The sequence below is a fragment of the Lycium barbarum genome, chromosome 1 (genome assembly GCF_019175385.1).
Source record: "Lycium barbarum isolate Lr01 chromosome 1, ASM1917538v2, whole genome shotgun sequence".
Lineage (NCBI taxonomy): Eukaryota > Viridiplantae > Streptophyta > Magnoliopsida > Solanales > Solanaceae > Lycium > Lycium barbarum.
In genome coordinates this window covers 134066010-134093333 of record NC_083337.1, presented here as the reverse complement: position 1 = coordinate 134093333, position 27324 = coordinate 134066010, and the positions used below count along the sequence as shown (strand labels likewise).

Sequence of the window (27324 nt, the reverse complement as noted above, 5' to 3'; positions counted from 1 at the left end):
TTGGCAGACAAGGCAATCAATGTTCCTCTACGCCAGCCTCCATAACCCTTTCCATCAAACACAGAGTTCACAAACACTGTTCCTGGTGAATCAAATGGGTGGAAGTAAAGATGGTTAGTTAAATCAATGGAGTTTTTTTTTGTTTGAGTCTTAGTGAGTTTTTGAGTCTGGGTTCCTTCATTAGATGCAGAAGAATTTGCTAGTGTGGGAGGAGTTTCAACCATTTTTCAAATGAAAGCTGAATTTGACAAAGGAAAAAAAGAAGGATGATTTGAAGAACTGAAAGGAAAACAAATTGGATTTTTTATAGAGGCTCTGATACCATGTTAGATGATAAAATTGAGATTTTTAAATGAGAAAATTTTCTCTAATGTATTTCCTTTGATCACTGTACATGAATATATACAAAATAAAATATTATGTGCTATTCCTATTGGTACACTTGTTGTCCTCCTCTAACAAACTTATGCATTTCTGTAAAATAATAAAATAATAAAGAAATGAAAATACTAGTTGTCCTATACATGTGATAAATGGAAGCTACTAGAAACATTTCTCGTGTACGGTTGTGATTAAAAGTTGATGGAATAAATCAATGGTGAGGATCACTTGTTGTATCTTGTGTACTAATCAATGAACCCACGAAACCAACTTTCTTTTATGAGAAAATAAACCAAGCCTAAGCGGATAAAAGACTTCGATGAAGTCAAAGTGAAAGTGTTTGAAACTCCAACTCTGTTCTTCTCCTTCTTTACTTCGTTTGATTTTTGATCGGTGAGATGAGAGGAAACAATATTCCCAACACAAGGTTTGAGGAGGTGTAGATATTTGAATGCTCATTGATAGAATTTCTTTTAGAAGGTTTTCCCAACCTATTTTCACCATTATAGTTACTTGCTATTGGATTTTATTTTTATTTCGCCCCTGTTTCACCAACAGTCCAGCATCATATTTTGCCGATTTTTGTGTTTGCTTCTTAACTGTTTTGCGAAATTAAGCAGTCTTAAGAGGGAGGGATATTTTCAACATTTACAACAAGCCTATGTTGGATGATGTTTGATTTGTGAAAAATAAAATAAAAGGAAGAATAGAAGAAGAGAGAGAGAGAGAGATAAGAAGACTAACCTTTCAAGCTTGCAATGAGAGAATGATGTGAATTGGTGAGGATGATATGCTTATATAGAGCAAAAAAAAAGGACGGATTATTGTTTGATCAAGTATCTCTATGCAATGTTATGCGCCACGTGTACAAAGAAAAAAATGAAGGGATTGTATTTGTTTAAGTGTATTTTGGGTTGATACGTGTAGCATACTCACAAAGTTCCTAGGCAGTTAGGATTGATGAAGATGAAAATGCGTGCACAATGAGAGAGAGAATCAGAGAGATATGCGGGTGCAAGTTTCTGAACCAAATCCCAATGCGGGTGCAACAGATTATTGTTTGATCAAGTATCTCAATGCAATGTTATGCGCCACGTGTATAGAGATAAAAATGAAGGGATTGGATTTGTTTAAGTATATTTTGAGTTGATACGTGTAGTTTACTCACAAAGTTCCAAGGCAGTGTGCACAATGAGATAGAGAGAATCAGAGAGATATGCAGGTGCATGTTTCTGAACCAAATCCCAATGTAGGTGCAACGGATTATTGTTCGATCAAGTATCTCAATGCAATGTTATGCGCCACGTGTCAATGAAAAATTGAGGCGATTGGATTTGTTTAACTATATTTTGATTTGATACGTGTAGTATACTCATAAAATTACTAGGAAGTTAGGGTTGATGCAGATCAAAATGCGCGCACAATGAGAGAGAAAATTAGAGAGATATGATGCCTTATTATGACGTCAAACACACCCATTTTATGACGTCAAACACGCCCATTTGAAAGTGAGTTCAGCAACCAGGAAATCACCATATCATTGCATCTTGTCCAGGTTTTTGGACATATCTGAAGAACTGGAGGTATAGATAGGGTTCCATCAATGAAACTGACCTTGTTCTTGGCAGACAAGGCAATCAAGGTTCCTCTATGCCAGCCTCCATAACCCTTTCCATCAAACACATAGTTCACAAGCACTGTTCCTGGTGAATCAGATGGGTGGAAGTAAAGATGGTTAGTTAAATCAATGGAGTTTTTGCTGGTTTGAGTCTCAGTGAGTTTTGAGTCTGGGTTCCTTCATTAGATGCAGAAGGGATGAGTTTCAACCATTTTTCAAATGAAAGCTGACTTTGACAAAGGAAAAGGATGATTTGAAGAACTGAAAGAAAAACAAATTGGATCTTTTACAGAGGCTCTGATATCATGTTAGATGATAAAATTGAGATTTGTAAATGAGCAAATTTTCTCTGATGTATTTCCTTTGATCATTGTACATGAACATATCCAAAATAAAGAATATTCTGTGCTATTCCTATAGGTACACTTGCTGTCCTCCTATTTGTTATCCTCTATCAAACTTATGCATTTCTGTACAATAATAAAATAATAAAGAAATGAAAATACTAGTTGTCCTATACACGTGGTAAGCAGAAGCTACTAGAAATATTTCTTTTGTATGGCTGTGATTAAAAGTTGATGGAATAAATCAATGGTGAGGATTACTTGTTGTATCTTGAATAAAAGACTTCGATGAAGTCAAAGTGAAAGTGTTTGAAACTCCAACTCTGTTCTTCTCCTTCTTTACTTCGTTTGATTTTTGATCGGTGAGATGAGAGGAAACAATATTCCCAACACAATGTTTGAGGAGGTGTAGATATTTGAATGCTCATTGATAGAATTTCTTTTAGAAGGTTTTCCCAACCTATTTTCACCATTATAGTTACTTGCTATTGGATTTTATTTTTATTTCGCCCCTGTTTCACCAACAGTCCAGCATCATATTTTGCTGATTTTTGTGTTTGCTTCTTAACTGTTTTGCGAAATTAAGCAATCTTAAGAGGGAGGGATATTTTCAACATTTACAACAAGCCTATGTTGGATGATGTTTGATTTGTGAAAAATAAAATAAAAGGAAGAATAGAAGAAGAGAGAGAGAGAGATAAGAAGACGAACCTTTCAAGCTTGCAATGAGAGAATGATGTGAATTGGTGAGGATGATATGCTTATATAGAGAAAAAAAAAAGGACGGATTATTGTTTGATCAAGTATCTCTATGCAATGTTATGCGCCACGTGTACAAAGAAAAAAATGAAGGGATTGTATTTGTTTAAGTGTATTTTGGGTTGATACGTGTAGCATACTCACAAAGTTCCTAGGCAGTTAGGATTGATGAAGATGAAAATGCGTGCACAATGAGAGAGAGAATCATAGAGATATGCGGGTGCAAGTTTCTGAACCAATCCCAATGCGGGTGCAACGGATTATTGTTTTTATCAAGTATCTCAATGCAATGTTATGCGCCGCGTGTACAAAGAAAAAAATGAAGTGATTCGATTTGTTTTAGTGTATTTTGAGTTGCTACGTGTAGTATACTCACAAAGTTCCAAGGCAGTTAGGATTGATGAAGATGAAAATGTGTGCACAATGAGAGAGAGAGAGAATCAGAGAGATATGCGGGTGCATGTTTCTGAACCAAATCCCAATGCAGGTGCAACGGATTATTGTTTGATCAAGTATCTCAATGCAATGTTATGCGCCACGTGTACATAGAAAAATTGAAGGGATTGGATTTGTATAAGAATATTTTATTTGATACGTGTAGTATACTCACAAAGTTCCTATGCAGTTAGAATTGATGAAGATGAAAATGCGAACACCATGAGAGAGAATTAGAGAGATATGACGTATTATTATGACGACAAACACACCCATTTCATGACGTCAAACGCACCCATTTTACGACGTCAAACGCACCCATTTTACGACGTATTATTATAACATTTTAAAGACTATCATGGTGTATGTTAATGCTAAATATTTTGACAGAATTTGCCACGGACATAAATTGTATTATTATTTACTATTTATGACAAATAATATTATATAAATATATATTTTCATCATTAAAAGAATTTCTTTCGTTATAAAAAGTATGATTAAGCTTAGAATTTGACAATAAAAATGAAAAATTAGATTTTTTGCATCTTTTTTCCTTATAACAGCGAAATGTTATTTAAATGCCAATGCTGTTGTAGGTGTATAACAGTCATTCGCTGTAGCAGCCAAAAAATTTCGGATCAAACGATGGTGTTATAGAGAGATTTATTCTATTAAATTGTATCTTAAAGGCTCTTCAACTTCTAAAGTGCAAAACTTTACAAATTACCAAATGAATAAATAACTAAAACACTAATTAATGGTATGTGTAATGAAATCCTACTAAATGCTACTTTCTCTGGATCAAAAAGAGTGTCCACTTAGGGTGTGTTCAGTATGGAGGAAAATATTTTTCAAGGTGTTCTTGGAAAACAAGTGAATTTTTACTAATTTTCTCATGCTCGGTTGGGTAGTGGAAAATAAGTGAATTTCTTACTTATTTTCTTATGTTCGATTGGTTAGTAGAAAACATTTTTCGGAAAATACCACTCATGCCCCACCAACCCAACCTCAACCCCACCACCTCATACCACACAAACCCCCACACTACACCACCCCTACCACTCACCCCAAGCACCCACCCACCCTCCATCACCCATCCCCACACAACCACCATCTTCCAACTACTTCATCTTCACCCACCCTTACCCCACACCACCACCCACTCTAACTTCACCCCATCCCCACACCACCGCTCTATCCAACCCTCCCACCCACCCACCCCTCCTAAATTTTCTATTTCATACATTTTATTTAACTTTTATAAAATGTAGGAAAATTTTCTTATCCACCCCACCACGACCCACCCCCAACTACACCCCACCCCCAACACCTACCCCACACCAAATGAGGGGGTGGGGTGGCGAGTCCTAAAACACCAAAATAAAAAGAAAAAGTTTTGAAACTTTTTTTTTTTAAATAATTTTTTGGAGGGCGGGTGGTGGGGCTGGGGGTAGGGGGTGGTGTAGAGAACCCAAAAAATTAAATTTAAAAACATAAAAAAAAGGCTTGGGGGTGGGGGAGGGGGCTGGGGGAGGTCATGGGGTGGGTGTTGTCAGGGGCGGATCTACCTTAGCCCGAGGGGTGTCACGTGACACTGCTTCGTTGAAACTTTTAGAAAAAAAATGTGTATAATTAAAAGGCAACAGTGAAATAACGGGTATAATGGGCAAAGTGATACTCCTCGACACTAAGGGCGACGTACCTCAAGTAGTTAGGTGCTTGAATGTTCCAATGGGTGCGCGAGTTCGATTCTCCACAGACTCATTTAGTTTTGTAGAACTTTTGCTCCACATCTACAAAATGTTACTCCCTCCGCCCATAATAAGTGTCACCTTAGCAAAAAACACGCATATTAAGAAACTAATAATGTAATGTGAAGTTTACCAAATTACCCCTATGTAATAAAAATAAATTACTTTTACCTTTTGATTAGAGCATACACAAGAAGTAAACCTTTTGACATTGGAAATCCAATAATACCAAGTTACTATGTGGCTTTTCCAATCATCATTTAGATGTTACTTTATTATCTAAGGGTAGAATTGAAAAAAATTAGTCAATTTATGTCTTGGTTTCCTAAGGTGACACTTATTATGGGACAATTTTTTTTGGCTAAGGTGACACTTATTATGAAACGGAGGGAGTATTATATTTCAGGATCGAACCCACGACCTGTTGGAAGTTAAACAAAACATGAGCCTCTTGGTCCAAGCTCACATTTGTACTTCAGTGCGACAATAAACACCTTAGCCGTAAAGAAGATCTTGCTACTTCCTTAATTAGTGGTTGTGCGGTTATCTTTTATGTTTGTTTTTCCTTTCACCTTCTTTCTCGCCAATAAAATTGATTAAGAACAATTACTGAAAGTACATGAATAATGAGTTGTTTAGTGATCATTTGGTGAGCTATATAAAAAAGAGTATTTTTTATTATTTCTAATGAGGTTATTTTGATACTTTCCACAAAAAGATGAACTCATCGAGAAAAGTTATAGTGTTTTTTTTTAAAGAAAAAATTATAGTATTGTACGTGATATTGTTTTATTTATTATTTCTCATTTTAAAATGTAAAATTGCAGACAAAAAATCCTACGTACGCCACTGGGTGTTGTATAAAAAAAATTAGAAACTTCTTTTTTAAAAATTTGGGGGTGGGGGTGGCCAGGGGGGAGGTCGTAAGGGGTGGGGGCTGGGGGGGAGTTCGTGGTCGTGGGGATTGGAAGTTGTTGGGGTTTGGTGGTTGGGGGTGGGTTGGGTGGTGGTAGGGTGGTTGGTAAAATGTCAGTTGTGGAATTGTTTTCCCTTCTTTAATTAGGGAAGTCATTTTCCCCATTTTTAGGGAACTTCTTTTCCTAAAGAAAATATTTTTCAATTTTTTTGACTAAACGAACATGAGAAAATTGGAAAACATTTTTCGGAAAATATTTTCCTTCATACCGAACACTTAGCCATTTTTTCTTGGGTCAAAAAGAATATCTACTTGTCAAATCAAGAAAAATTAACCTTATCTTTCCAGCTTTGCCTTTATTAAGCGTTATGTGATCAAATCTCAATATCTATTTAATTGGGGAAAATTTAGTCAAATTACCTATTTTTGTGTAGAAGTTAGTATTTTCTCAAGGAATGTGTAAATAGTTAAATGGACACTCTTTTTGATCGGGAGGGAGTAAATAATTGCTACAATAAACTAGGAAAGAACTTATATATAACACCTTACCTTGTTAAATCATTTTCTTGCCTTTCAGTTATTAATTAGTATTAATAATGAATTTATGTTAAGTTTTGCTCATTAAATAACTTATTATATAAATGGACTTCAAGAATATGTTTAACCTTCACCATTGGATGAAACAATAGAACATAACCGTAAACTTACCAGGTATGTTAATTTTTCCCTTCTGCTTGTCTGCTACATTCTAAAATTTATTTGCCCAGGTAGGAGGAATTTTTAATCTGGTTTGTAAAATGTTTTTCTGCCTTTATATATGGTAAACCCCACCTTGCAATTTCCCCAGCGAGGGACATTGTCCAACATTGTCTTTTCTCACTTTTACTCCCCCTCTAATTACTCGAACCAACGATTGCATGGTCGGTGGTAAATGGTCACTTCCACTAGGCCAACTTTCTGCACAAAGTATGTGTCAACAAGATGACAAATTTTGTTTCATATTTACACCAAATTATATTAAATTGATATAATTAATTGATTGATTTAATAAGGTGAAAGTACATACTATTATTTAACTACGAGTAAGTGGTAAAATTAAATATACCAGCTCATATTATACATATATGTTGAATAGTTTTAATTTAAGTACTACATAAATGGGGTAAATTTTTACTGTAAGCCAAAATCCTAAGGCCGACGTGAGGAGTATTACTATTTATTAAGTTTTCAAGCCAAAAGGTTAATCGTAACTAGATAAACTCTTTTTTCCTTCTTTTGGCAAAATAAATTACTATTGGATTAACCATTTCTCCGTTTAGAGATCCTACTTCTTTGAAAAAATTATTTTACTTCATATAATTGATACTAGTTTTTATTTTCTGAATTAATGGACCAAATCTTATAAGTATTACTGAAATCCACAAATTCTAGGTGTATCAATTTATGAAAAAGAAAAAACGAAAGAGTAGAGTCATTTGTGTGTAACTTTTTTTCTTCGTCCCCATTTTGCTCAGACATTTCTTTCTTTGACTTCAAGTTAGCTTTCTGCCTCATCTGACTTTTCTTCTTCTCCATATTCCTCCTTCCTACTACTTTTCATTGGGATTCTTTGTGTGTCAGAGATTTGCATTCTCCAAGCAATACTTCACCAAAACAAAACACAACCCTATAAATATATATTTCTTTCTTTCTTTACAACAACAGTGTACTGTTATTATTGTTGTTTTTTTTTTTTTTCTCTATTGATGGAGACTTCAAGCGTTTCAGATTTTGACACAATCCCAAATTCATCATCTCCAACAACTACTACTGCTTCAAATTCAAGAATCTTTGGATTTAATCTAACTCCACTTCGATACCCACTTTCTACTTTTCTTGAATACTCCGGTTTTCTCCGTGCCCGACCCGATAACCCGGAAACAGATTTGCTCAACTCTTCTGAATCAGTTTCTAGTGGTAATAGTAGTAATGTTGGTGTTAATGGTAGTAGTAATAATGGGGAAGTTTCAATTAGTGTTAGTGAGGATGATGATGGGTTGGTGATGGATGATGGTGGGGAAAGGGAGGAGAGGGGTTCCAGTGTGGAGGGGTCTACAGTAGGAGTGGATTCTAATAATAGGGGGGATTCTTCTTCAAATCAAAGGTATGATATACAGCAAGTTGCAAGGTGGATTGAGCAGTTTCTTCCTTTTACTTTGCTTCTCTTGGTTGTTTTCATCCGCCAACACTTGCAAGGTAATGCCCCTTTTCTTCTTCTTTTAAATTTTGGACTTTTATTACTTCGTAGTGGTGCGTGGAGGCACCAGTAAAGAGGTGTGAGAGTTTGGCTTCCGAATAGTATAGTATATATACATGTTGCACTCCTAAAGGCTTGTAGACTCATGTCCTGTATATAGTTGGTGTTGTGGCCTTATTTTGTTGACTTGATCTATATGATGGCCTCGTCGGCCCATGGATATATGTATATATCTTTTGGATGTGCGTAGCTATCAAGTGTCATACCACTTTTACTTCAGAGTTATATTGTGTTGGCCTTGTCGGCCTCCGTTGCTTTCTGTGTAGCACTAGCAGGAACATATGTATACGCGGGTGCTCGTTTAGGTAAGGCACCGGGTGCCGTTTGCGCCTCCCCTGGTTGGGGCGTGACAAACTTGGTATCATTAGCAGGTTTTAGGAGAGGTAGAGGTAGAGGTAGGCCAAAGAAGAACTGACGGAGATGATTAGACATGTTATGGCACAACTTCAGCTTACTAAGGACATGACCCTGTATAGGAAGATATGGAGGTTGAGGATTAGGGTAGAAAGGTAATAGGTAGCCTAGTGTTATAGTACTTTTACGTGGGAGAGGCAGGGGCTAGTCTTCTGTTCTCATCTTCTTCTTATTTAGTATTCGCATAGTATCTTATTCTTTATTTTTTACGACTACCTGTTACTTCATTTGCTTTGTTTATCTTGATATTTTGTTGTCGTTATTTTCCTTTTTATCCTGCTTTGATTACACTTCTTTTGAGCCCTATCGGAAACAACCTCTCTACCCCACAAAGGTAGCGGTAAGGTCTGCATACATCCTATCCTCTCCACACCCCGCTGGTAGGATTACATTGGGTATATTGTTGTTTTATAGTGGTTAAAGAGTTGAAGTTGATATTTTACTAACTAGAACTGATAGCGACTATTGTGAAAGGACGTGATTAGCAGTAATGAGCTAAGCTAGTTAAATATGTAGCAAATGCTAACGAACAAGACTCAAAATGAATAAGGGTGTGAATTGTGGAATAAAAGATCAAATGATAATTGAACTCAATAGAAGAATGAAAAGAAAATTAAAAAGGAATGGAGCATTCCTGACATCATTCACAACTTCCCAATGAGTACAAGCAAAGGCATTTGTACGCTGCAAAGAGAAACCAAGTCATGTGGAAATGACCTCATTGTCCTAATAAACTGTACGAGGACGCAAAGAAATATTTGGGAGTAAGCTATAACTGATGGAAACTCACAGGGATTTTTAGTTATTCGGAAAAACTATAGGTTATGGAAACTCTATAAACATACTACACTGGAAGCTCATGGTACCATTTGTTACATAATGTTTGGTGAATTTAGGATGCTATTGTTTGGCTCTTGATATTGGCCAGTGAAGTGAGAAGGTATACCTCTATATACGATATAGTGGTTGCTATAGGCAATAGGGTAATGCAATTTTTTTCACTTTTTACGAGAGATGTTGGTCTTTGACTTCTCCACATTTTAGAGAATATGTGGGAATGAACAAGCACTCTTTAATGGAAACTAAACCCCCATGGAGTAAGTAGGTTTCACTTAAAATATTTTTGGTGATAGATTTGCTTGACATGCAGTCAGAGACTTAGAGGGCACTATGTACCTTTACACTCTGCTGACTAATGGGAACATGTCCTTTTTACCTGGAGTTGGTACCTCCGGTAGCCCATATCCATTCTGTCTTTTAGCCTTATAAATTTTGCTTGCTCTACTTTAGTGAATATTTGTTTCACTTTCTTGCCTTTAGCTCTAACTGGTGCTTTAGTATTGATCCTTATTTGTTTTGGATAAACCTTTGACTAGTGTCTATTTGCTTTAGTGGCTTTAGTGAGGGATGGTAGACTAGGGTCATGTTCTCGGTCGGGGATGGGGGCTAGGGGTGGGGGGGCTAAGGGCATTAAGGGAGCTTCTAGGTTGAGAGTAGGGTCTTGGAACATTGGGACTTTAACGGGAAAATCCATAGAGCTAGTTAAGATTCTTAAGAAGAAAAGGATTAATATTGCTTGCGTCCAAGGGACTAAATGGGTAGGATCTAAAGCTAAGGATGTGGACGGGTATAAGCTTTGGTTCTCGGGTAGGTCGATGGATAGGAATGGGGTAGGCATCTTAGTTGATAGAGTGAGCTAAGGGATCAGGCGGTGCAGGATGATGGCAATTAAGTTGGTTGTTGGAGGGTTCCCCTTGAACATTATTAGTGATTACGCGCCGCAAGTGAGCTTGGACGAGGAGGAAAAGAGGCGTTTTTAGGAGGATTTGGATGAAGTGGTGGGAGCTATACCGCCTACTGAGAAGTTATTCGTAGGAGGAGATTTCAATGGACACATTGGGTCCGTTTCGAGGGGTTATGCTTTGGAGACAGGAACAGAGGGGGAGTCTCACTTCTAGATTTCGCAAAAGGCTTTTGGTTTGGTGGTAGCCAACTTGAGTTCCTTGAAGAAGGAGGAGCACTTGATAATCTTTCGTAGCTCGGTAGCTCAGTGTCTACGCGCAGATAGACTTTTTGCTCCTTAGAAAAGATGATAAAGGTCTCTGTAAAGACTGCAACGTCATTCCGAGTGAGAATCTTACGACCCAACATAAACTATTGGTGATGGGTTTGGAGATAAAGAGGAAGAAGAAGAGGAGGGTCATGGATGACTGGCCGAGGATTAGGTGGGAAGTTTGACTCTGTCTAGTACCCAAGAGATAGGGGAGAAGTTGATGGCTTTGGGGGCCTAGGAGAGGAGGGGAGATGTGAGCAGTATGTGGGATACGACGGCCAGTTGCATTAGAGAAGCAGCTAGAGAGGTTCTGGGGGTCTCAAGAGGTCGCCGTGGTGGGCACCGAGGGGATTGGTGGTGGAATGAGGAAGTCTAAGGTAAGGTGGAAGCAAAGAAGCAGGTGTATGCGAAGTTGGTAGACAACAAGGATGATGAAGAGAAGCAGACGAATAGGGAAAAGTATAAGATGGCGAGAAAGGAGGCGAAGTTGGTAGTTTCGGCAGCAAAAACGGCAGCTTTTGAACGCCTTTATCAGAACTAGAGGATAGAGGCGGGGATAAGAAGTTGTTCAGGCTTGCCAAGGCGAGAGAGAGGAAGGCACGAGACCTAGATCAAGTGAAGTGCATCAAAGACGAGGATGGCAAAATGTTGGTAGAGGAAGCTCTCATTAGACGGAGATGGCAGTCATACTTCCTTAAACTCTTGAACGAAGAAGGGGACATAGACATTGTGTTGGGAGATTTGGAGTACTCTGAGAGATGTCACGATTTTGGATATTGTAGGAGTATAAGGGTTAATGAGGTTAAGGGTGCTGTTTGTAGGATGCGCAGGGGAAGAACGATCGGACCTGACGAGATTCCTAGGGGATTTTGAAAGAGTGCAGGCAGGGCAGGCTTGGAGTGGCTGACTGGGTTGTTTAATGTCATTTTTAAGACGGCTAAGATGCCCGAAGAATGGAGATGGAGTACAATGATTCCTTTGTACAAGAACAAGGGCGACATTCAAATATGCAACAACTATAGAGGTATCAAGCTGCTAAGCCACACTATGAAAGTGTGGGAAAGGGTGGTAGAGATGAGGGTGACGAGAGGCGTGTCTATTTTAGAGAACCAGTTCAGATTCATGCTGGGGCGCTCTACTACTGAAGCCATTCATATTGTTAGGAGATTGGTGGAGCAATATAGGGAGTGGAAGAGGGACTTGCACATGATATTCATCCACCTAGAAAAGGCTTACGACAAAGTGCCAAGAGAGGTTCTATGGAGATGCTTGGAGGCTAAAAGTGTACCTGTGGCGTACATTAGAGCGATCAAGGACATGTATGATGGAGCCAAGATTAGGGTAAGGATTGTAGGAGGAGACTCGGAGCACCTTTCAGTTCTGATAGGTTTGCGATGGATCGATGCGATAAATTCAAGGTGAGGTGCCATGGTGTGTTGTTCGCGGATGACATAGTCTTGATTGACGAGACTCGTAGTGGAGTTAACGCTAAGCTAGAGGGTTGGAGACAGACGTTAGAGTCTAAAGGATTCAAGTTGAGTAGAATCAAGACAGAGTACTTGGAGTGCAGGTTTAGTGACGTACCTCATGATGCTGACGTGGAAGTGAGGCTTGGTACCCAAGTCATCTAAAAGAAAGGAAGTTTCAAGTATCTTAGGTCTATTCTACAAGAAAATAGGGATATCGACGATGATGTCACACATTGGATTGGTGTAGGATGGATGAAATGGAGGCTCGCCTCCGGAATGCTGTGTGACAAGAAAGTGCCACCAAAACTTAAGGGCAAGTTCAACAAAGTGGTGGTTAGACCGACTTTGTTTTACGGGGCAGAGTGTTGGCCAGTCAAGAACTCTCATGTGCAAAAGATGAAAGTCGCGGAAATGAGAATGCTGCGGTGGATGTGTGGGCACACTAGGAGAGATAGGATTAGGAATGAAGACATCTGGGACAAGGTGGGAGTGGCATCGGTGGAGGACAAGATGCGGGAAGCGAGGCTGAGATGGTTTGGGCATGTGAAGAGAAGAGACACAGATGTTCTAGTGCGGAGGTGTGAGAGGTTGGCTATTAACGGTTTTAGGAGAGATAGAGGTAGGCCAAAGAAGTATTGGGGAGAGTTATTAGACAAGACATGGCGCAGTTTCAGATTACCGAGGACATGGCCTTAGATAGGAGGTTGTGGAGGACTCAGATTAGGATAGAAGGCTAGTAGGTAGTCTCGCTTTTTCTTTCGCACTAGTAGTCGTAGTTTTTCTCTATCGTTTATTGCCCTTTGATTCCTGCTTATATGTGTTGGGTCTTGTCTTTCCAGGCTGTTTTATCATGACTTCTTCGCTCTTGTTATTTTTCATTTTCGCATTGCTATGATATGCTTGTCCTTATCTGACTATTTTGCCTTGTTTTTTTTTGAGCCGAGAGTCTTTCACAAATAGCCTCCCTACCTTCTAAGGTGGGGGTAAGGTCTGCGTACACTTTACCCTCTCCAGACCCCACATTGTGGGATTCCACTTGGTATGTTGTTGTTACACTCTGCTGACTACGACGGTACTATACACATGGAGTGAAGCCAAATTGGCATAAGTTACTATGCGCAGACTGTTCTTTGTTATAATATTTACATTAACATGTGAACAATTAAAATTTATACGTCTAAGACTGGACTAGCTGGCATCTGCAATTTGCTTTAGATCGAGTCCCTTGGCCAGCACCCATTAAGGTTTGAGGCTTAACTTGCTAACTTCACTTGTCAGCTGTTGGTGTCCTCATGTCAGGTTGTGGTGTTGTGACAAATGTAGCAGCCGTCATTCTATCACCTAGGATTCAATCAAGATATAGGTTCTATCATTGTTTTCTTTGATTTTCTATGGATTGACAAGTGTGACTAATTGAGCGTAGATTGCAGGAGACAGAAAAAAAATGATAATACCATGATATATACCTGGAATCCTATGTGATGTTTGATATAACTCTTGAGAGGAGGAGCTTTTTGATGATGAGGGTAATACTTTCTGTGTTATTACCACTCCTACTTATTATGAATCGATGGTGCTCTCGCATCTTAGAGTCTGTGAGGTGAAAGAAACTTGAAAATAGAACTTTGAGAATATTTTGGAAAATGTCTCGAACATGATAAACAGCTCCATGATAAATGTTTTGACCTGTTTGTAGATTCTTAGAGATCCCTTTCTACCTTATAAATGGAAAGCTTAAGGAGTGCTGCATAACTCGGTCATTTTAGCTGATACAACAATTACATCACTTAATCCCAAGCAAGTTGGGGTTGGCTATAAGAATTCTCAGTGTCCCTATCTTTCCATTAAGCTCGTTGCATACCAACGTTATACAAAATAAAAGTACTAGGAGTTCTCTAGGTTTTCTACCAGCATATGAATCTCTAACAGGTGTAAGGCCTTATCTGTTTGCACTCAATGGAGGTCCGAATCTGAATGGTTTATACCTTAGACCGAATCTGAATGGTTTATACCTTAGGCCATTAAGTGCATTTGCTTGCATTAAGATCTAAGCACTTATTTGGTCTGAATAGGTCCTAATCGTTAAGATCTTGAACAAAGTCTTATATCATTAAGAGATATTTTTGTATGAATAATTTTTACCACCACTTTGTCCACAACCACCAGCTCTACCTCACTCCACCCCCTCCAATCCCACCACCCACACACTCCTACCCACTCTACACCCCACCCCCTACCACTAACCACCTTTGTAATCACAACCACCACCCCCTCCCAACCCTTACCCCACACCTACCACCCACCCCATCTACTCTCCACCCACCCCACAACCTATGCCATCACTGTCAACCACCACCACCGTCGCCGACCACCAACCATATCTGCCATCACAACCACCACTTGTAAACCCCCACCGTTGACAACCACTACTGTCCGTCGCTAAGACACCTATTACCTCCATCATTATAATTATATTAATAGCCACCACCGCCACTACCACTATTGTGGCCAATCATTACTACTAAACCACATCTACCATCATAACTAGCTCTATCGCCAACTACCACCAACACCATCGTCAACCATCACCACCACTAACACCGCCAATTACTAACATCAATCAACTCCACCATCACAACCACCGCCGCTACTACCAACCGCCATCATCGCACCAGTCACTATAACACCAACCACCTCCACAATCACAACTATCACCGCCAACATTACTAGCCACTAGCACCAACCATTACCATCACCACCACTATAAGAGATCTCCACCATCACTAGCAAACATAAATGTTTTATATTTTTGTCAAATAATATTTTTATTCTATTAAATTTATATTTAAATTTTAATATTTAGTTAATTTTTTATTTGAATTGTATATTTATTATGTTTAAATAAAAACATTATGCACATTCAGATGTTTAAAAGCAAATAGTCTTAATCATTCAATTTTCTGATCTAGAGACAACATTTTAGTCATTCAGATGTGCATTCAGGTTCAGATGTCTTAATCTTAAAACAAATGAGGCCTAAGAGAATCCCAGAAAACATAGGACCTAAAGTAAACACGCTAACATGGCTAAAACATATTCTCAACTAAAAGACTCCTAAAAAATATAGAACCTTTTTAGCTGGTGCATCTGGGAAACTGTGGATCTCTGAAATGGTTGTTAAAGGCATTATGTTATTTTCTATGACGTGCCTACTCACCTGTTCTTTTCCTGCTATATGATTATATTTTGATGAACATTCCCCTTCGGTTGTTTGATGGCATTATCTGTTTTTGCCATCTGGCATGATTTACTGGAATCGTCAAGGTGATGTGTACTGAAGATAAGCTTTCAATTAATCTTGGATGAAGTTTTAAGAGAAACGGGAAGGAGTTTATGATTAAAGTGGATTATTTACTATTACTTAAGTTTATTAGATGAGTGCGAAAAAGTAATAAAACAGTCAACGTCTTTTCATCTATGTCATTGAGACTAGTGCATTATGATGCATGTTACTGAAGTAAAGTTGCTGATAGTGTAAATAAACTTAGTGCCTGATAAAGATTGATCTAGTAGTGCATCAATGAAGCTGGCTGTCAATTGGTTCTATTTAGACAGGGATCATTTTCTTAATATTGGCACTTACTATTCCTATTTAATTGTTAAAATTCTTTATATTTATCATGTGAACTTTCTTTACAGCTGAATAAATCCTTCATTTCATTTTCTAATTTTTGTTTTGCAGGTTTCTTTGTCATAATTTGGATCACGGCTTTCATGTTCAGGTCAAATGACATTCTTCGAAAGCAGACAGCTTTAAAGGTGACATTATGCTCCATTTTCAAATGTTATTTAGCGTTATTTGCTCTGCAGCACTTTTCCTCCTTGAAGCTCGATAAAAAGATTAAAGATGACTCAGAATACTACATATTTTGATGTAGTATACTTTTGGATATATAGACTAACTGTTACCTTTTTTTTAAAAAAAAATCTGGTCATAATGAAGTACCCACATTTGCAGGGGGAGAGAAAGATTACTGTCCTTCTTGGTTATTTTTTGGTGTTTACGCTTCATGTTACTGGAATCTACTGGTGGAATCGCAAAGTTGATCTTTTTTATCCATTACTTATGGTTCCTCTGAAGATTATCCCACCTTTCTGGCATGCTATTTTCATCATCCTGGTAAATGGTATGGTTTTTCAAATGCTTTTTGGTACTCTTTGTTATGCATATAATTTTTTATGTCACCGGCTGACTCATCTTTAGTGTCAGCGGCGGACATATCGAAGGCAGCCCGTCATAGTTATTATGCTATACGCATTCTCGTTACCTTACAAAAATTGCCAATATTTTGGTTATTACAGGAATACATGCACCAAAATATTAAATCAGAGTGCTTTTATGAAGTGGCAACTCAGAAATTTCTTCTGGTTCTGATCATTGTTCTAGGTTCTCTCAAATTAAATTCATATGCCATTTCTCTATTTCTCCTACTTGATAGTTCGGGAGATAGGAAATTCACTGCAAACATGTGATAGAGAACCTATTTCCTTCCTACGCCCCCTTCCCCACCTCTCTTAGATAAATAAATGAATAAATAAAAAGAAAAAAAAACCCTTAGCTTAGGGCCGGGCCCTTTGAAATGACGGAATGCAAAAAGGAGAAGAAAGAAATATATTCATGAAAGTTTTACCAGGAATTTGGCCTTTACTATCTTTACCTTGTCAAAAAAGTTATTGATGAAATCATAAAGAGATTCAAAAAGCGGAAAAGGATCAAATATACCCTTGTACTCTCAGAAAAGGGTTAAATATACCCCTCGCTATACTTTGGGTTCAAATATACCCCTCCTGTTATATTTTGGGTCCAAATATACCCCTCCTCCGTTAAGTTGTCCAAAGTGGACATCTTCTCACATGTGGCACTAACATTTTGGTGACATGGACGCCACGTGGCATGCCACCTCACATCCCATACCCATTTTACTTCACTCATCTTCTTCTTCCACCCCAACCCATTTTATAGCTTCACTGATTGTGTACAGAAAGGGAAAGGTAGTGTCTTGCCTGATGAAATTAGAGGGTTGAGTGTAGTTTCTATTAAAAAAGAAATTTGTGAGTTCGTTGGGGGAGGTGAATGTGAAGAAATGATAAGGCTGAAGTTTAAGGAAGTGAGTGATGCTATAGAGTCTTGTGAAGGGACTTGAATTATAGTGAATTATGGTGCATTGAAGGTGTTTATTGATGATGGGATAGTGGAATCGGTGTAACTACACCGTTTCTAGTTTCAGTGAAGAAGAAGGCGGGGAAGGAAGTAAAATGGGCATAGGGTGTGAGGTGGCATGCCACGTGGCGTCCACCTCACGGAAATGTTAGTGCCATGTGTGAGAATATGTCCACTTTGGATAACTTAACGGAGGAGGGGTATATTTGGACCCAAAATATAACAGAAGGGGTATATTTGAACCCAAAGTATAACGAGGGGAATATTTAACCCTTTTCTGATAATACAGGGGTATATTTGACCCTTTTCCGTTCAAAAAGTTGCCAGTGACAAACTTTACCTGTGCTGAACCCTACTTCAGGTTCCCTTTACACTTTACATGTTTGCCATGTAGAGAGTGATTTTCTCTTAATATTGTTCTGACATTTTCTACCAGTATAGATGGACGTATTCTTAGAAAAAGGACTTAAGGTTCTATTAATAAATCAACGTATTTATCTTCATCTATTTTGGGTACAATGCCCCTAACACTAGACCTCTAATAGAAAGGATATCGGTCCTCACCTTCTCGGAAATTTTCTTGTATCCAGATACAATGGTGCGGCAGGCAGCAATGGCTTTGAAGTTGGTGCTGCTTATGTATTACAAGAATGGCAGGGGCCACAATTTCCGCAGACAGGTATACTAAGTCTACGAGGCTGATGTTATATCTGGTGATTTACTGATCGCCTCTATATTTTTCTTGAACACTGAATTTGATTGGTCTGTTAGGGCCAATTGCTGACTCTGGTGGAGTATATGCTGCTCCTATACCGTGCACTATTACCCACTCCTGTCTGGTATAGGTTCTTTCTCAACAAAGAGTATGGAAGTCTTTTTTCATCACTGATAACAGGATTGTACTTGACATTTAAGCTTACTTCAATTGTTGAGAAGGTATGATCTTTGTTGAACTAATTTCTGTGTTGCATCCCCCGACACCCCACAATCTTTTTATACTACTTGGCACGGTTTCCCTCTACAGCACAATTAGCTTCTGGTGTGCAGGTTCGATCATTCTTTACTGCTTTGAAGGCATTGTCGATTAAGGAAATCCATTATGGGTCACATGCCACACCTGAACAGGTATCATTTTGTCATTGGCTTGCAAAGTTTCTGTTCTATTTTACAGTTAGAAACAGTTACATATATGACAAATCGCTGCACTACTATTAAAACATATACTTGTATGAGGTGGGAGAAAAAATCATTGTCCTCTTAGTGGAGAACGAGAGGGTAATGTCCTGATATTATTATCTCTTTGTTTTTCTTTGGTCTGATCATAAATTTCACGGTCACTTCCTTGTAGCAACTTTATTCCTGTACAGATTGACTCTGTCTTTTTGGTAAGCTCAGGAGTTGTTTTACCAACATTAATTGTGTCCTATAACCTCATTGTTGTTATGCTCTTTGTTTTGTTTCCAATCTTTATACCACTCACCCATCTTTCACCTAGTTGGTCGTGTTGGTTCAACCTCTAAATGACTGTTGGTTCAGTTGTTTGTGCTTGTTTGTGCAGACATGTAGTGAACACCAAAGATCTGGACCATCTAGTTTATAAATTTATCTCACGTGAAGACAATTAACATTCATAGAAATGTACCCTTTGTTTGGTCTCTAGGTCAATATGGTGGAAAGTATGATTGAAACTACCAAATGCACAAGTTTCTGAGTAGAATTTAGGGTGTTTCATGGCACCCAAGGGTGTGGCCTAGTCGTCAACAAAGTGGGGTTGAGAAGCATGAGACCTCATGTTCAAATACCAGCAGAGGCAAAAACACTTGGTAATTTCTTTCCACCTCTCCAAGCCTTGGTGGATAGAGTTACTCGGTATCTGTGCTAGCCGGAGGTAGCAGGTATCCCAGACACCACAGTTATAACAAAAAGGTCAGGGTGTTTTGTGGCAGTCACTTCATTTCAGCTAGCAGCAATCTAAAGCGATCCCTAGTTTATTATACTGACAGACAGATCTGTATGACATAAAATAGCTAACGCAAGATTAAAGTGACCCTAGATTTGGAGCTATAAATGACATAAAGATCCACTCTTATGGTTTATCCTTAGATTCACGGGTCTCTTTTTTTTTCTTTTTTTTTTTTGATGACATGGGAACCCGCAGCCGCTACCCTTCGGGTGCGCACAAGGTAAACCCAGCTCCTGTGCAATAGCTCGCAAACCACACAGGAGAGGTAACCCGCACTAGGCGAGCCCTGTGCGACGAGCTTGACCCAGAAGGCAAATCCCCACGGGTCCTTTTTCTATCAGCTACTACTCTGTCATAGAAACTGTAAAGATAAACTCCTGTTTTCTTAGAGTTACTTATGTGGGATGAGCAGTAAGCATATTATCGCTCATTTTTGGGCGAGTAAGAGAATCACTTGACTAGACATGTTTCCTTTGCCGTGTAGCTTTCGCAACTGTCATGTAATCCTGTCTTTTATATTTCAACCAGGTAAATGCTGCTGGTGATCTATGTGCTATTTGCCAAGAGAAGATGGATACACCAATTTTATTGCGTTGCAAACACATCTTTTGTGAAGACTGTGTCTCAGAATGGTTAGTGTTTCTACTGCAATTTGTTGCATGGGTTCCTCTATTTGATGTGTGAAAATAGAAGAGGAAACTTCTCGTTGAATTTGTTTAACAATGTACAAGAGGGGCTTCTTATATAGGCATTTTAATTCACATACTATTGGTAGGCTATCGTTCTCTATGCCTAATAAGGTCAGTAAATATTTTATTAATTAAATACAAAATATCCTAAAGTATCACATAGAATATTCTACAATCTTTTCCTTAGTCTAGATTTAATCTAGACACATCCTCATAACGTTCAACAGGCTCACTTAAAGTGGGAAAACCAGCTTGAAATTGCTTATTTTTGATGTCAAAAGAAGTGCTGCCAAATCTAAGCTAGAATAGTGCAGAATCACCAAAAGTTAGACGGTGGTGGATCTATTTTTCTTGCAAAAGTCGCTGGTTACTGCACAACAAAATAACGTGCTTCTTGCCCACACATGAAAATGGATCTATTCTCAGTCAGCAAAATAAGTATGGTGTTATAAATCTTCAAGACACTATTAGCATAGATTAAATGGCAGAAAACGGAGCGGCAATGGTCGGGCGTAGAGAGGAACCGAAACTGATCACCTTGGAGAAGTGGTTCTTGTTCTAGAGAGCAGCCGCCACTGATTGTCGAGGAGAGAAGCAGCCGGTTGGTTGTAAGTGGAAGTTACTTGAGTGTCTTATGTGTAGAATAGAAAGAGAACCCTTCTTGTTGAAAATGTGTAACAGACAATGTACCAGAGGAACTTCTTACATAGGAGCCGGAAGTTACTTAAAATATGGTAGGTAAATCTTTTCTATGCCTAACAACAACAACAACAACATAATACCCAGTATAATCCCACAAGGCGTGGTCTGGGGAGGCTAGAGCGTACGCAGACCTTATCCTACCTTGGAGGATAGAGAGGTTGTTTCCGATAGACCCTTGGCTCAAGGAGATATAAAAAGGAGGCAGTAATAACAAGTAGTAACAGTAGCAAGATAATAAGATAAACAAAGTGAAGGAAACAATCAGGTGTACTAGAGCTATAAGAATAAGCAAATAGGCAAACGTAGAAAAGATACTAATACTCCTGGTGCAGAAAAGAAATGTCCACGGCAACCTACTATCCCATCCCTCTACTCTAATACTCGCCCTCCACACCCTCCTATCAAGGGTCATGTCCTTGGTAAGCTGAAGACGCGCCATTTTACACCTCTTCACTGGGTCATTGACGCCTCTCCTTTGCATATGACCAAACCATCTCAACCTCCCTTCCCGCATCTACCACGGCGCCACTCCTACCTTGTCTGAATCTTTTCATTCCTAATTTTGTCTCTCCTGGTATGCCCACACATCCATCTCAACTTTCTCATCTCTGCTACCTTCATCTTCTGGTCATGAGCTTTCTTAACAGGCCAACACTCTACCTCATACAACATAGTCGGTCTAACTACCACTCTGTAGAACTTACCTTCAAGTCTGAACGACACATTCTTATGACATAAAACACCAGATGCGAGCCTCCACTTTATCCATCTTGCTCCAATACGATGTGTGACATCATCGTCAATCTCCCCATTACCTTGGATGACTGACCCTAGTTACTTGAAACTTCCTTTTATAGGGATGATTTGTGTATCAAGCCTCACGTCCTCGTCCGCTTCATGGGTCACGTCACTGAACTTGCACTCCAGGTATTCTGTCTTAGTACTGCTCAACATGAAACCTTTAGACTTTAGGGTCTGTCTCCAAACCTCCAGCTTCGCGTCTCGTCAATAAGTACTATATCATCTGCAAATAACATACACCATGACAGCTCCCATTGAATGCGACTCGTCAGTACGTTCATCACTAAGGCAAAAAGAAACGGGCTAAGAGCGAATCCCTGGTGCAAACCCATCACAACTGGAAAGTGCTTCAAATCACCTCCCACTGTCCTTACCCGGGTCTCGGCTCCATCATACATGTCCTTAATTACTCTAATGGACACTACAGGAATACCTATTGCCTCCAGACATCTCCATAGAACCTCCCTCGGTACTTTGTCATATGCTTTTTCCTGGTCAATGAACTTTTGATGCCTTACAGGGTAGGTAAATATATTCCTAATTAAATACAGATTATCCTATGTATGCTACAAAATATTCTTTTGTATTTTCTTATTCAAATTAGGTGAATATAGACATGTATAAATCTAGACGCACTCTTCTATCGTCCGTTGTTCGATGTAGCTTCTCTCTCCAGCGATCCATGTCTCTACTCTCTGACACAACCGTCCATTTGTTGCTCCTCTTTGAGAAGGCTGTGCAGTTGCTCCTATCTCTGGCAATTGTTCAGGTGTCGCTCTTATCCGGTTACCCTCTAGGCACTGCTCCTCTTTCAAATAACCCTTTAGGCGTTGTTCCTATCATTCACGCATCACTCTCCTCTGCAGCAACTGGCTAGACTCTTCTCTCCAACAGCCAGTCCTCTCTTAGGCAGCAGACACGTCTCGTCTCTCCAGCTACCCGAGCTATTTATCTCTACAGTTACTCATCAGGCACTGCTAATTTAATCTGCGACCTTTCTGGCACCACTCCGTCTCCTACGACCTTTTAGGCATTTTTCTCTCTTGGGAAGCTAAACGCTCATCTCCCCAGTGATTGTAGATTCTTCTCTCTAGGGCACATGTGTCTTTCTCCCTATGGCGACCAATGTCTTAATAAAAAATTTGATCTTTTTATACTCGAAATCATCACGCGTAATAGAGATATCTACCTAATCTAAGGCATAATATTGGGTGCTATCATATCTGCAATCTCTAATAGATCTTTACAATAATGATAAGAGATTGGTACCAGGGTAAGCAAAGGTCCTGGGTTTAAGTTTCAGTGCCAATCGCCCTAGAAAAAGAGTTAATACCACCTGTGAGGAGCGTGTAGAAAATGTACTATAAATAAGTAAAAGTGTCTTGTTTCTAATAGTTTAAACTTTTTTAATGAGGTGTCCAGACACTTGAACAAAATTTATGTGTTATTTATATGTGTTTTTTCTTTGTGGTCAACACTCATTACCAAGTGCTTTATAGCATTTTGCTTCTAATAAAGTCTCATAAGTGCAGTAAACTGTGATCAGCATTTGTGTCAATCCTGCCACATCTTGCTAGTGAAGGCCATAGTAGCTGATAAACCAAGGGAATACTGTATTATTTAATGAATGCTATAGGTCACTAATTGGGCAATGTCCAGAGAGAACTTGACTTACTGAAATTGGGATTGATGCATTTGTAATTTTGTATCCGAGAGCCCTTCGGAATTTTCTGAACTAGTTGCTATGACCAGTACCCACCTGAAAACTTCTCAGTAACTGTAATTTGCTTCCAAAGAAAGTATTTCTCTAATTAATAGAGTCACTTCTGAGTACTGATAAAAAAAATTATACTCGCTTCTTAGTCCCTGATTTGGTGGAAGAGTATTATTATCACAAATGAACTCACCTTGTCATCGAAGGGAATAAGGTGCGGTTGAGATGTCTTATCGTTTTCAATTTTGAAATTCAGTTTCAGTAGATACTCCACTTTACTCCTACTATGTGTGGAGCTGGTAGTAGCTGGGAAAAGGGAAACAGGGAGAAAGTTGGGAAAAGGGAAAGCATATAATCGGTGGATGTCTAGATCATTTTTTTTTTTTTTTTTTGCTATTACTTGGAAATAAAAATTACAGTAGAGAAGTTTGATATGTGATATTTACATATGATTCTGAGGGGGGAAGTGAGTGAGAATTTCGAATAATCCTGCTTACTACTTAAATGGTCCATTGGGAAACACTTCCCTTCAGGAAAAAGAACAGAAAATAAATAAATGATCCATTAGTAGATATGCTTGTTGCCGCTGCTTTTATTGCTGATCATGGAGTAATTTACGTGCATTTTCTTCTTTCCTTATAAGTTGGTTGCTCTGTCAGTGTGGTTAGTTTTTCTTCAGTGGAGTTGTTCGTATTGTTCCAAGATCAATTTTAAGAATATAGTGGTGAAAGATTTTTTTTAGAAAATATCTTCTCATTCTCCTTTGTTGTGTTTCCTACTAAAATGATCCATCAACTTTGCCCTGATTTTATTTTGGTCCATTGATGTTGCCATTGGGCAAATCTAGTCCATCAACTTAGCAAACACTAAAGCCGAAAAGGAAAATCACAAAAGGAAAAGGAGAGAACTATTTAATCTCTGTTGTGTTCCCACTTCCTTTCAAGAAAAGAATATAATCTTCTTAATCATCTGCTTTTCTGCTTTATTTCTGAATGCTAAAAAGCCTTATGTCTATACTTGTGCTGACAGTGAATGTTCTCTAATTACCAAGTTTCAGGTTTGAAAGAGAAAGAACTTGTCCTTTGTGTAGAGCCTTGGTCAGACCTGCTGATTTAAGATCTTTTGGAGATGGTTCAACTAGCCTTTTATTCCAGTTATTCTAATATTGATGTTACACCTCCGTCATTGTTCTCACAAAAAAATGTTGATATTACAACAGCGCGAATGTCTTCAGCTGCTAATAGCATTCTCCTCAACTTGGTCAGTTACCGAGTTATAACATCACCATGAGGACGTTGCGTAAAAAGGGGCTCTACCCTTCACTGATGCAGCTTCTTTGAGGATTTAGTGGGATGAGAGGACTTCATGATACAATATAAGTACATATTGTGCTTCTTTTTGTTTATACAGAAGAACGTCCATGTAAAGTTATGTAATTCACAGAATTTAACCACAACGATCAAAATTTTGTAAGTTTATCTGGCCTGTATCGATCCTCGTCATTTGAACAGCTAATGGAAATGAAGTGATGGTGTTGGGCCAGTATATCACTGTGTCTAATTGGCGGGTTTACTTTGTTATAGTATCACACCAATTTTTATCTTTTTTACTTTCATGATTGACCCCTCAAATATCAAGGAAAATGTGAGAATATGTTATGTGAAGATATGCAGAAACCTAGGGATTGTATATAGTTTTCTCCACTTTTAAATATTATACCCTTTTTTTGTCCTTGACATAGACGGATACTCACAAGTCTGCCTTAATAAGAGGTTGAATTTCAGTCATTTAAGTCTCAACCTACTACATATATAAAAATTTCCTTAAAACCGTTTATTGATCTGAATAGATCTCATTCAATAAAATTTAACAGAATCCTAGCACACTTTAAACGCGCTTTACGTGTTGAGAAAGAAGTTTAGGACTCCCTCACCATTAGACTACTACTTGCCTGTTACATTTTCAGATTCACAACATTATCGCTCTTAGCTTGCTTACCAAGAACTCATCAAACTTTGTAGCCACCAATCCTGATCGATCCACTGTGAGTACAAGAGAACTTCATAAACATATAGGCAAACTTTGATTACTTGATTCCTCCTTTTGTAAAGCATCATGTTTGTTTTTATCCATTATCTAAATGTTCGGTTACCGTGCTATTACTAGCTGCTTAATGGTTATGATCTACATCCAAATTGACTAGGAATTCGTAAGAATTTAAGGAAATTGTTAGATTCAAACAGAATTATACTTTAGAATCTGTTGCAGTATTTATTTTTTATTTTTTATATTAGATATTTTGTTTAGACTCCTAATGAATAAGTAAAGGAGTTTGTTTGTCAGATAGCTTGTTAGGTAAGGAAAAATTATACTATTAATATTATAAAAATTGCAGAGGGGTGATATCAGTGAACAATACCTACAAATTCCAACTTTCTAATTCATAAATAACGAGAAGTTTTAACCCTCTCCCAATATGTAGGTTGTGTCAATGCATGCCTGAAGAAGGGTGCAGGGTAAAATTTCTAGCATAGAACTTCTGTTGTGGAATTTGGCCAAAACAAACTTAAGAGGAAGGACACTTTGGATGACAAAAGAAAAATTTATTGAAACATAATAATTTTACGTGGTTTGAAGGAGCGGTAATATCACATATACAAAGTATATCAAAATTAGAGATACTATTATTGACACTTCCATAATTAAATACTATGGAAACTCAATGTTTCACTAACGTACAATAAATATTTTACAAATGAAGTCTTGCACATGTTCTTAACAAATGAATTCATTAATTATTATTTTTACATGGATTGCTATCGAGGTTTCAGCTAGAGCAACACATCCAATGGCGTACGCAGAATTTTTTATAAGCAGTGTCGATATTTAAAGAATTTTAATTGAAAAAAAAAAGGTACTTTTAATAAGAGGCCTATACGTTTTTTCATACTTTTGTTTATAGTGTATATCCTTAACAACATAAAGTTTTTAATTTCACTTAATAATATTATTGCTATCATTTATATTAGTAAGTATTAATTCAAGTTAATAAGATGTTAACCATGCATTAGCAATAGTATCTGTAGGATATTGTGGTATAAAATTTATTTACTAATATGAAGATATGAGTTATCTAATGCAAAATTCTAAAATATTTTTACAATAAAAGTGAACAGTTTTTTTTTTATTGTTTACTTTTTTATATTTCTACAAACTACAGTATTGTTTAAGCCAAGCTCAAATCATGAAATTGACAATTAAAAAAATTGGAGCCTCAAATTTTTAGGGGCCTAAAGTGAAGACTTCACTAGTCTCCCCCCTTGAGCCACTTCTGAAGTGAACAATGAATAAATCACTATAACGACAACATAATTTAGAAAATACAATTAAGGTGCTAAACTACAACTCTCCTCGATGAGCTTCTATTTTTGAAACGTATCCGTAATAAACTCATTACAAATATTACTAAATATTTTTTTTGTACATGTCACAAAATAACTACTCAGAATCTCAACAAAGACAATAACTTTTAAATCACTATAATGCCATCCTAGTTTAGAAAAACACAATTCAAGTATAAAATTACAACTCTCCTCAATAAGTTTCTACTTTTGAAACGTATCTATAATACACTCATTGAAAATTTACTATTTTTTTTTATACAAGTCATAAAACAACCACTCATAAGCTCATCAAAGACAATAACTTATTTTTTGCAGCAATATGAATTTGATGGATGCTGGTTTACTTGGTTTAGAAACTTTATTTTTGGGTACGTCAAATGATCAAGACCTG

General features: G+C 38.0%; 1 protein-coding gene across 5 annotated transcripts; it reads left to right on the top strand.

Annotated features, from left to right (window-relative positions):
- Nucleotides 1-7632: 7632 nt before the first annotated feature.
- Nucleotides 7633-25136, top strand: LOC132638398 (uncharacterized). Of its 5 annotated transcripts, XR_009581728.1 has the most exons (9): nucleotides 7633-8442; nucleotides 16182-16258; nucleotides 16443-16626; nucleotides 18251-18339; nucleotides 18432-18596; nucleotides 18708-18785; nucleotides 19321-19586; nucleotides 20152-20255; nucleotides 24587-24604. XR_009581728.1 is itself a non-coding variant. In XM_060355296.1 (8 exons), the coding sequence occupies exons 1-8, from the start codon at nucleotides 7953-7955 to the stop codon at nucleotides 24690-24692; spliced, it is 1299 nt and encodes a 432-aa protein (XP_060211279.1). In that variant the 5' UTR covers nucleotides 7634-7952; the 3' UTR covers nucleotides 24693-25136. The 5 variants fall into 5 exon arrangements, 4 of the variants coding, with proteins under 4 accessions (XP_060211279.1, XP_060211287.1, XP_060211282.1 ...); XM_060355296.1 differs by lacking the exon at nucleotides 19321-19586 and having other exon boundaries at nucleotides 7634-8442; nucleotides 24581-25136; XM_060355304.1 differs by lacking the exon at nucleotides 19321-19586 and having other exon boundaries at nucleotides 7636-8442; nucleotides 16458-16626; nucleotides 24581-25136.
- The last annotated feature ends 2188 nt before the right edge of the window (nucleotides 25137-27324 follow it).